The sequence below is a fragment of the Centruroides sculpturatus genome, unplaced genomic scaffold, assembly GCF_000671375.1.
Source record: "Centruroides sculpturatus isolate CEXI.00-Female unplaced genomic scaffold, Cexi_2.0 scaffold362, whole genome shotgun sequence".
In the NCBI taxonomy this organism is placed as follows: Eukaryota; Metazoa; Arthropoda; class Arachnida; order Scorpiones; family Buthidae; genus Centruroides; species Centruroides sculpturatus.
This window is the reverse complement of record NW_019384664.1, coordinates 87,621-100,175: the sequence shown is the minus strand read 5'-3', so window position 1 is coordinate 100,175 and position 12,555 is coordinate 87,621. Positions and strand designations below refer to the sequence as shown.

The following is a 12,555-nucleotide window of genomic DNA, read 5'->3' as shown; positions in this document are numbered from 1 at the left end:
TGTTGCTGGTTTTTTTGAAAGATGCACTTATTAGAAGTTACAAGCATTTGAAGTTTTACACAGCTGTTACACAGTGTATGCATAATTCTTGGATATCTCTGAAGTTTGATTAAAAAAGGGAAGAAAAATGCTATAAAACTCATTAGAGAGCTACTATTTTCTTTGTGTAATCATTTTTTTTTTCAAATAATGAACTGATACAAAAACCATGTGATAAAGAAAAAACATTGACCTTGATTCCATGAAATAATAATTCTTCCTAATGACTTTTTAGCATTTTCTTCTTTTTTCAGCAAATTTCACAGATATTCACATATTTGTGTGCTTTGTGCAGTGGCTATATAAAACTTCAAATGCTCATAACTTCTGATAAGTGCATCTTTCAAAAAAGTATTTTATCTAAAAGTTTACTTTTATTATAGAATCAGAATGTGCAATAAAACATTGCTGCTTTCCATTGAAGAAAATGAAAGTTGACTCCATTTTTACTGATTGTAGCACCATCTATGAAGAAACTGAAAATTTTATCTTGTGGCTCCTTAATGTCTAACATATTTGGTGCAATGATTTTTTTATTTTTTTGTAGAATGTGTAGTTTTCCACTGGATACAATAAAATGTACCACATTAGTATTCCACTGGATACAATAAAATGTACCACATTATATATGCAACATGTATCTGTTGTTAATAATGATATTTAGATGTCAGATGACAAAAATATATATAATTGTGCTCCTCCATGGGATCCAGTCTGAATTCAAAGAAATATTTTTATTGGTCTGGCTGTATAAGTTCTTCACTGATTGATTGTACTCATACTCATTCATAATAGATTGTTAGCTCAAAGATTAAAAAATGTTCAGTGACCAGAATATGTTATTGCTTTACAGAAACAGCCATAACAAGAAATTTCACATTATAAAGAGTATGCATTTTGGAATTTTTCAATTTTTTTTTATGCTGGAAATTTTTTCTCAAAGGCATTTTAAAAATACCATGGTGTAAAATTTGTGTTGAGATTATAAAAATAATGACCAAATGCATTCCAACATTATCATACCACAATGCTTGTTATAGAAACAATTAAACATTTTTATCAAACACATATACCCCAACTTGCCATCTTAAGCTTATTGAGAAAGCAGTGATACACTGTTATTCAATAACTTGTTATTTTTTAAGTGTTGTTTTTAAAAATATAATAATAACAGATTGTTGTTTAAAAGTAAAAATAATAGCCTGTATGAAGTATGCACAATATGTGACATATCTCAATGTGTTTCATTTGAAATATGGCATATTAGAAAATGACATCCTAAAACATTTATTACAATACAGTATTATAAGACATCAAATTTGAACAAATGTTAGTTTTTTCAAAATTTTTTATATATTATTTAATTTTATGTATTTATACAATAAATATTAATTTAATTCATTTTAATCATTAAAATATTTTTTTTTATGTAGACATTAATAATTTCTGTTACTTTATTAATCAAATTTTACTATTTGTTATGCTAAAGATTTAATTTAGAGGTTTATGAGCAGATTAACTTAACTGTAGTAAATATTTAAATAATATATCATGAATAGATTTTCAACAGTTTAAAGCTTTTAGCTGGTGTTTTGGTCATCAACACATTGTACATTTCCATTAAAAAAATTGATGTAGAATTTTTGTAAGGCTACTAATTAAATTTAATCGTGATATTTTAAGCAATTAGCTAAATATTTGTATTAAAAGTATTAATTGTTTTTTTCAAATTGTGAAAATAAAATTATTTCCTTGATTTTTAGCATTAAATAAAATCCATACAAAAAATTTGAAATGCTGATTTGTAAAAATTCACTATTGTTCATATCTATTTCAAAGATTTTTCAAAAAGAATAAAATAAAATTGTATTCGTATTACCCATGGAATTATTGAAAATGTAAAATTTGCTGAGTTCATAGTTTGTGTACTTTGAAAAGTATCTTTTATTTAGTTTTAAAGTATTAATGAGATTGAATTAATATATATTGTCAAAAATTTTGTATAAATGTTTATTTTATATATATATTGTATATAATAAGCATTTTATGAATTTTGTTATATAGCAAAATTTAATAAAATATTTGACTACTTGTAGTAATAAATTTAAAATGTTTTTATTTTTAATTTTATGTCATTCATATACTTCTCACAAAATCGACTATTTTGACTTATTTTGAAAAAAAAAAATATGTATATACATATATGCAATATATGCTGGTGTGTAAGTTGCCTTTTTTTTTTTTAAATTCAAGTTTTGTGAAATTATTTAACTGTTTTACTTAGAGATCAATACAATAATAAAAATTCAGTATGAATGAATACTACACTACATGCTGTTTCCAAAATGCATCAGTCATATATCACTGATGCAAAAAGACAAAGCAAAGGCTTACTAAAGTGCTCTTCTATTATATAACATGTGTAACAATACTATACTGTATAAACTATCAATATTTTATTGGAGGTGTTGATTTTAGTTTCAATTTGTTTACTGGTAGATTTTATGAACCGGTACAATGAACTTCTTGCCAAGGTTACTTAGAAGGTTGGTTACTTCTTCAGATTGGTAAGAAGTTTATCATGTTTTCAGTGGTTGTTTGGTGTTTTGAGTAGATCTTGCCTACATCCTGCTTTGTATTAACTATATAATGCAGTACATATATCATATATTGAAAGATATATCATTAGTCTTGATGAATCTGACAGGAGTCTTATATAGTTTAGCCATAGGCTACCATATGCAAAATTCACATCTTGGTTCTAAATTACCAATAGCCGGTCTTAAATGTGGAGATTGACATACTGACTTAAAAGTTGGATTAGATCTATACAGGTTCCTATACACCTGGAAAGTTAGGAAATTTGCCTCCTTGGTTGTCTTATTGAGTTTTTTTGCTGACAATATGCATGACTAAGTGTAGCCATCTGAAGGCAGCAAGAAATAATGTGGTTCAATACAACTTCTGAAAATATTCTGCACCCCTTTTCATGACTCAAAATTTCCTCAAAAATTTACAAAGTACAAAAAGTGATAAACAATACCATTTAAATTAAAATTATTTTATTTTTTCATATTAATAATTTTAATTGCATAACAAAACAACTTGTGAATTTTTTTCAGTTTATTAATATTTTATAAAAGTTCAGGAAATTCATTAAAGGATAAATTTAATACTTTTGTACACAGATTATACAGGCTTTGTTAATGAGTAATAAATAATGGCTTTTTTTTGTGTTTGTTTTTTTTAAAAGGTATGTAGATTTATGGTTGTGGATTAATAACAGAATAAACTACTATAATTTAGTAAAAACATTTTTATTTTTAATTTTAATAATTCAGCAATTATAAAAATACATAACTGTTAATTAGAAAAAACACTAACTAAAAAGTTGGAGAAGTAATAGCATATGAGCATAGTAAGTCAAATACTGTTTTATTTAGTTGATGTGCCATACTGTAAGACTTAAAGAATTAGGGAATTTGTACAAAGTTGGTCAGGGAAAGTTATTCTTACTCAAATTTTTGAGTTAAACTCAAAAATTTGAGTAAGAATAGGTAGAGATCTAATCCAATTTTTAAGTCTAAATTAAGCTTAATTTTAAATTAAGCTAAATTAAGTCTAAATTGAGCTGAAAATGTTGATGTCAACTTGTACACCAGCATGTACAGTATAGTATATGTCATTTAATGTTTAAAAATAATTACTGAACATCAAGTGTTACATTATATATTGCTTTTTATTCTATAAAAAATATTATGGTTTTGAATTATTTTAAGTGTTTAATTATGAAAACTGTTAATTAACTAAAATGAAATCTATCAAGAATATTTTTCTCTTATATAAATAACCATACATAATTTCAAATTTTTGAAAATGATATGGCAATAACTTTTTGATATTATAATAGAATAATTTGCAATAATTCTGTTATAATATCTGTTTTAAAATATTTTATGCTTTATTTTTAAAAATATACTGTTAAAAATTAATTATATTTTGTTCCAAGCTCCAAAACGGAAACGCAGTTTGAAGAGCAGTTCTACAAAAGCTTTACCTTCTTCCTCAGGTAGCAAAGCATTAGCCACTTGTTAAATTTATCTGCACTTTCCAATATTCTTTTAATATGTGAAAATATATTAATATTTATTTATGCATGACTAAATATATAATATTTCATTAAAAATAAATTTATAGCAGTTTTTATTTGCATGTAAAGTTTAAAATAAATTTTACTAACAAACTAAATCTCGAGATTTTATAAATTTGCTTTGCACATAAATTTAGATATGAAGAAATTAATAAAAATAATTTTAATAATTTTTTCTTAACATTCACTTTTAAAATATTCAGAATCGAATGAATTTTAATAATTTAATTTAATAAATCAATTTATGACTTGTTTAAAAGAAATTAGAATATATATCTTTTAAAGTTTGAATATATGATGTTTTTTTAATACATAATATCTAAATATATTAACACAGGATATCTTAAATAATTTATAGCTATAATTTAGCCAAAAAAGTCTTTTGTACTTAATTCACTTTTATTATCTGCTTCAAACTTTTTATGAAACTATTTTTATTTTTTTATTTTATTTTTATTTTTTATATTTATTTACAAGTGGAAAAGTCTGAAGATAAATGATTTCTGCTTCCAAATAACAAATACCATTAATTAAAAGAATAACACAAGTTAAAATACAATAAAACATTCAAAATGTAACAAATGAATGAGGAAATAAAAAACAGTTTACATATTATATCAAATGTATTTACATTTGTTTTTATAAAAAGTAAAATTGCAATATAAAAGATCTTCAACTGGACTCATGAATTAAAATACAATAAAAAATGATGTGTGACATTTTATTTTTTTATCTTATTCATATTTTGTTATATACAATCCTAAAAATAGTTTAATCTTTCTGCCATTGCATTTATTAAATGAAAAAAATGTATCTTAATTTATATTAAATTTTATAACAGTTAACTTTAATTTTTATTATAAGGAAGTAGTCATTTGACTTCTTATTCATATATTTTGAGGGCTTTTAACTTATTAATTAACTCTGTATAGAAGTACAGAATGATATATACAGTTAACAAATTAAAAAGTTACAAGTTTAAGTAAGGAAATATTTATTTTTTGATATTAAGAAGAAAATAGAAATTTTGATAAATGCCAATTAAATAAAGACTTTAATTATGTTAAATGAATTTTTACAAATCAGTTATCAAATGAATGTTAAAAAGTTGAGTAGTTATAAAAACATAATTACACTTTTATAAGTGAATATTATTCAAGAGAACATAATCTCAAAAATTTAATAAACAGTGAATTTATGCAGACATTTATTTTGATACAAATCTTTAAAATTTGGTTGATGGAATATATAGATTCCTCAAAGTTCTAAACATTTCTCTATATTTATTAAATACATTAAATATTATTGTCATTTCTGTAACAGCTAATGTATTTATTAGTTGTTACAGAAATGACATAATAATATATTTAATAAAAATAGAGAGAGGGTCTTAATTTAACAATTCGTTAATAAATTACGATAAAATGGAACAAGTTGTTTTATAAGAAAATCATTAATAAATTAGTTTAAAAGTTTTTTATTTTTGAGTGTGAATACATATATTTTAAAATTCTTGTCTTCTTGTGTCAATTCCAGCCATCTTTGGACCATGTACAAACAACTAATTATAACTTGCTTTTCCTTCTTCCCTTCCCTTTGTTCTTCTTCCTTTCTTTCCAATACCTCTTCATTCTCTTGTTCTGCTGTTGTCTTTGCTCCTGAGTGAAGAGTCTTCCACATCTGTTATTTTCCTTTTCCTGAAAACCCTTGAAGTTCTTTATTTTGTTTCTAAACCTTTCCATTTTCTGGATATCTTCTTCAGATATGCCTATTTCTGCCATGTCTTTTTGAGTGTCATTGATCCGTTGATTCTTATTCTTATTTTAAAATTATTGAACTAATTTAAAAATTTTTAATTACATTTTTGATTTTAACTAAGATTAAAAATTTGCATGATTAAACATAATATAGAACTTTTCTGTCATATTATTTGTATGGAAATATTTAGTGAGTGTGTGATTATTAAATGAATTTGTTATAAGTACAGTATCAGTAGTATTTATAGTCAAACTCCATTTACATGTTTTTCAAGAGAACTGAGAAAAATATTGTATAAGGGAGAAAAATGAATACGTGAAACTATTTTGAATTGCTTTTGGGATTTTTGATTATATTTGTCACAAAGTATGTCGTAAAAAACTCCAAATTCTGGATATAATTATTAAAATTAATTTCAAAAATCTTTAAATTCAATTCATAATTGTATCCAGTTTATAGAGTTTTTCATTTAACTATATGACTATGTCAGTCAAACATTATAGAAAACTTGTTGAAGCTTTGGAAAATTTAAAAATATCACAACCATTTTGCCAGTTTTTAATTTTTTTTTTGTCACCAATTTTACTTATTAATGCAAGTGCTGTTAGCTTTATCAGTTTGAAGCCTGGAAAGCCAAAGTAACATGTTAAGTTGTCACTTACAAAGGGAGGGCCGGACCTTTGGGTCTTTCATTTGAATGACATTTGGTGAACATGTAGCCCTAAAAAGTATTTTTCTTATTTTGCATTTTACCAATAGTAAATTTTAAGACTTCGTCCAAAAATGTTTGACTTTGGCAACTTTGACTCCAGAACACTGTCTACAGGAGTACTATCCTTGAGTGTATACTTGAAACAGAATACATATATACCCAAGGCTTCTTGGAAAAGTTTCAATCTAGGATCTTGTGACTCATTAATATACCTTTGGCTAATATTTTATGTTTGCAAAGGGTCATCCTTCTGGCTCCTTCTACACCATGCATTTTTGCATTTGCTAAAGTCCATAGGAAAGGCTTCCAACTTCAATCAGTCATGGGTAAGTCCTTTCTTCTTCAATTTATGTAGCGATTTCCATTTGCTTGTTTTCCATCTGCCAAGATTGATGAACCTTGCTTTTGTGAATTACATAACTTTTTCCTTTCCAACATTACTCATTCAGACAAATATCACTGTAATTATATGACAAGTGATGAAAGGAATCCAATGCAAGTGCAATGAGAGTAGATCCTTTAGGACTGTCAAGATGATGAGTTAGCACTTCATTTGTCACTCCAACATATCTCCAAACTAGAAAGTGTACCTATGGGTAGTCCCATTTTGGGTATCCTATGTGAACTCATTGTATGATGTTTGGAGCATCAGTACTTCCTGAATTTTGCTTTATACCAGATATATGGAGGACATTTTAATTATTTGGTTTTGTGAACAATCCATCCAAAAATTTCTAGAGAACATTAACAGCAATCCATATAGCTTACTATTCTGCCTTGAACAACAAGTGATTACCAGGTACACTTCCTTGATGTTCTAATTACTATATATGACAATTCTGTNGGCTTTTGGCGTCAGATACCTAAAATGAAAGGCTGACGTCATTGACGTCAGCCTTTCATTTTAGGTATCTGACGCCTTAACATTAAAAATTAAGTAAATCTTCTCACCAACTACCAAGTTTTACTACTAGTTTAGTTGTCTAGTAATACTAGACAACTAAACTATGTACAGAAGAATTCTACATGGCTGATCAATCAATCACTGATAACATCACTTTTCCGATTTTTCACTGTCTTCCTGCTCATCTTGTCTGTTCTTGTTTTCATTCTCAAGAATTTTTTCTTTCCTGTAGAAGTCTGGCAGAAGTCTTTCAATAAACCTTTCAAAACACTTCCAGAGATTTTTCTTATCAAAAATGTTTTGTAGTGTCTGGCCAATTATGACCTTCTTGAAGGCATTTCCTATAGAATGGAATGTGTTGATCCTCATATCGTTCACAGTGGAATATAAAATGAATGGCATCTCCTACACTGTTATTGTTGCACCGGCATTTATTAGTGTTTCTCTTCTTAAAGCAGTAGAGGTAGGCTATAAAATTGCCGTGCCCCATTAAACATTGGGTGGTTTTGGATCTAGGTTTGTAGTAATTAGCCTTGATGCGATTAGTAATAGAGGGAATAAACTGGTGGCAAAGTCTCCCCGTTGTAGAATTATTCCAATTTTCCTGCCATTCAAGTAGTGCCCATTCATTTAAGGAATTTTTCAGTGTTGATTTTGGTAACATGGTATATGTATCCTGCGTCTTGAGAGTACCAGCCATTTTGGCCAAAGAATCGGCCAGTTTGTTCAATTCCCCTAGATAGCCTTTTTGGGAGACATTCCCTTGGCAGATTGTCCAAATGTAGCATTGTCTTTTTTCATTGATCTAATCCAAAAAAATAAAAGTGAACTCTCACAGATATTGAGGAGAACTACAAATGTCATTTATATTTGGACTAATTCAGCTGCAAAGATTCCATTCCAATAATTTCCTGCCCCAGTTTCAGGTTACAATAATTTGCCAACCTTTAGAATGGGGAATAGCTGATTTTTGAATAGAAATGCTGATAGCATAAAAAGTAAAAAAATTCTTTATTAATTAACATTGATATTGCACAATGCTTATATTAAATACTTCTAATAAACAAAATTTAATGTTATCTCTGTATATGATATCTTATAAAGCTATTGCCATAAACCAGGGATCTCACATTCAAATGCAGCAAAGGGCCACTAAAATAGATGTATATTAGATGTGGTCTATATTCAATATTATTTGGTAAATTATGGCATACTGCAATTAAAAGAAAAGGCTCTAACAAAGGCCCTTTTGTTGTCAAGCTTTTACATCTATGTAAACAGTTAGATGTTTGAATTTTTTCTGAATCCACAAGATGTTAGAAACATTGATTTTTTAGAAAAGAAATCATCAAGGCTAAAAGCCGGATATGAAGTCTTAACAGATCATATCTGACCCTCGGGCTGCCAGTTTACACCCCTGCCATAAACACTGTCAAGAGAATGGCAATAACTTTATACTCTTTAACATCACAATTTAAAAAAGTTCAAATATTTTACAGGATATATCTTAAATCTACACCTAGATTTTATGATGTCATGAATCTTGATATTGCATGATGACTGCATCCTGTTATATGCCTTTGTGCAATGTTTTGTTTTGTTAATAATTTCTTTTGTTATGGTACAAAGTACTCATGGCAGTTGATATCAGTCAGTTTATTGACTTTTACTGCAATTATTAAGGGCAATAATTTTTTCGGTTATTTATTTCCTATCTTTGTCTTTTTATCTTTTCCTTTTGACACACAGCAATGCAGGAAAGGCTCTGCAATGCTGTGTGGTAAAACCATCATCATCCTTACTATTTTACGAAGCTTACAAAGGTTTGTAATCTTTGTAAAATCCCACAAATCTCAAAGAACCATCTAGTTTCTTTTCTTGGGAAAGTTCATGCCATACAGCCTGTGATGAATCAGATGTTTCTTCTTTTTGGCAGAGAAACTGTAATACTGCTCCAATAATTTGGTATAACTGTAAAAGAAACTTGTTTTGTCTTATGATGAGTCTATCATAATTCATTTAACTGCCAACATGATGGCACTAAAGTTGCCAGACTTGAAGATGCAATTTATATTGTAAGCCATTTAAAATTACATTTGAACTAAAATTCTCGTACGTATAAGAAAGATTAATATTTTTATATATGTATGTTGATACATATATAAAAATATTAATCTTTCTTTCCCAACTGAAGGAATCTGAGAACATTGCTTTATTCATAATAATTTAATAAATCAGTCATTCATAATAAAATATCTAAAATTTCTTTAGTGTACATATTGATACTAGACTCATTAAATGAAGTGTTTATGTGATAATATCAAATTTTTAAAAAATGCTGAGAAAAGGAAAAAGCTGCCTATCCACTGACAGCATACTGTTGGCAACTATAAATTTTCCAAATAACTTATTTTTTACACTCAATATTTTGTTTTATGTGCATATAAATAATTCACATGGGCATAATTAGTATATAATTTTTTTTTTTGANGGAAATCCAACACCAGCTGTTTTCAAGGTCATTCAGCTGTAAACACAATGACTCATCGATGTCAGATTTCACAGACAATGGAAAATAAACTTTGAAACTTTCTCTTTAAAATTAATGAGAGTTTTTTATTTTTTTATTTTATTTTTATTTTTTATATTTATTTACAAGTGGAAAAGTCTGAAGATAAATGATTTCTGCTTCCAAATAACAAATACCATTAATTAAAAGAATAACACAAGTTAAAATACAATAAAACATTCAAAATGTAACAAATGAATGAGGAAATAAAAAACAGTTTACATATTATATCAAATGTATTTACATTTGTTTTTATAAAAAGTAAAATTGCAATATAAAAGATCTTCAACTGGACTCATGAATTAAAATACAATAAAAAATGATGTGTGACATTTTATTTTTTTATCTTATTCATATTTTGTTATATACAATCCTAAAAATAGTTTAATCTTTCTGCCATTGCATTTATTAAATGAAAAAAATGTATCTTAATTTATATTAAATTTTATAACAGTTAACTTTAATTTTTATTATAAGGAAGTAGTCATTTGACTTCTTATTCATATATTTTGAGGGCTTTTAACTTATTAATTAACTCTGTATAGAAGTACAGAATGATATATACAGTTAACAAATTAAAAAGTTACAAGTTTAAGTAAGGAAATATTTATTTTTTGATATTAAGAAGAAAATAGAAATTTTGATAAATGCCAATTAAATAAAGACTTTAATTATGTTAAATGAATTTTTACAAATCAGTTATCAAATGAATGTTAAAAAGTTGAGTAGTTATAAAAACATAATTACACTTTTATAAGTGAATATTATTCAAGAGAACATAATCTCAAAAATTTAATAAACAGTGAATTTATGCAGACATTTATTTTGATACAAATCTTTAAAATTTGGTTGATGGAATATATAGATTCCTCAAAGTTCTAAACATTTCTCTATATTTATTAAATACATTAAATATTATTGTCATTTCTGTAACAGCTAATGTATTTATTAGTTGTTACAGAAATGACATAATAATATATTTAATAAAAATAGAGAGAGGGTCTTAATTTAACAATTCGTTAATAAATTATGATAAAATGGAACAAGTTGTTTTATAAGAAAATCATTAATAAATTAGTTTAAAAGTTTTTTATTTTTGAGTGTGAATACATATATTTTAAAATTCTTGTCTTCTTGTGTCAATTCCAGCCATCTTTGGACCATGTACAAACAACTAATTATAACTTGCTTTTCCTTCTTCCCTTCCCTTTGTTCTTCTTCCTTTCTTTCCAATACCTCTTCATTCTCTTGTTCTGCTGTTGTCTTTGCTCCTGAGTGAAGAGTCTTCCACATCTGTTATTTTCCTTTTCCTGAAAACCCTTGAAGTTCTTTATTTTGTTTCTAAACCTTTCCATTTTCTGGATATCTTCTTCAGATATGCCTATTTCTGCCATGTCTTTTTGAGTGTCATTGATCCGTTGATTCTTATTCTTATTTTAAAATTATTGAACTAATTTAAAAATTTTTAATTACATTTTTGATTTTAACTAAGATTAAAAATTTGCATGATTAAACATAATATAGAACTTTTCTGTCATATTATTTGTATGGAAATATTTAGTGAGTGTGTGATTATTAAATGAATTTGTTATAAGTACAGTATCAGTAGTATTTATAGTCAAACTCCATTTACATGTTTTTCAAGAGAACTGAGAAAAATATTGTATAAGGGAGAAAAATGAATACGTGAAACTATTTTGAATTGCTTTTGGGATTTTTGATTATATTTGTCACAAAGTATGTCGTAAAAAACTCCAAATTCTGGATATAATTATTAAAATTAATTTCAAAAATCTTTAAATTCAATTCATAATTGTATCCAGTTTATAGAGTTTTTCATTTAACTATATGACTATGTCAGTCAAACATTATAGAAAACTTGTTGAAGCTTTGGAAAATTTAAAAATATCACAACCATTTTGCCAGTTTTTAATTTTTTTTTTGTCACCAATTTTACTTATTAATGCAAGTGCTGTTAGCTTTATCAGTTTGAAGCCTGGAAAGCCAAAGTAACATGTTAAGTTGTCACTTACAAAGGGAGGGCCGGACCTTTGGGTCTTTCATTTGAATGACATTTGGTGAACATGTAGCCCTAAAAAGTATTTTTCTTATTTTGCATTTTACCAATAGTAAATTTTAAGACTTCGTCCAAAAATGTTTGACTTTGGCAACTTTGACTCCAGAACACTGTCTACAGGAGTACTATCCTTGAGTGTATACTTGAAACAGAATACATATATACCCAAGGCTTCTTGGAAAAGTTTCAATCTAGGATCTTGTGACTCATTAATATACCTTTGGCTAATATTTTATGTTTGCAAAGGGTCATCCTTCTGGCTCCTTCTACACCATGCATTTTTGCATTTGCTAAAGTCCATAGGAAAGGCTTCCAACTTCAATCAGTCATGGGTAAGTCCTTTCTT

General features: G+C 26.7%; 1 protein-coding gene across 1 annotated transcript in view; it reads left to right on the top strand.

Moving 5' to 3' along the window:
- Positions 1 to 12,555, top strand: part of LOC111626612 (CLIP-associating protein 1-like) — a 156,998-nt gene that overhangs the window by 65,814 nt on the left and 78,629 nt on the right. Inside the window, exon 11 of the mRNA XM_023370048.1 lies at positions 4,049 to 4,108. Coding sequence (XP_023225816.1) covers positions 4,049 to 4,108 — 60 coding nt within the window. The remainder of the gene's footprint in view (positions 1 to 4,048; positions 4,109 to 12,555) is intronic.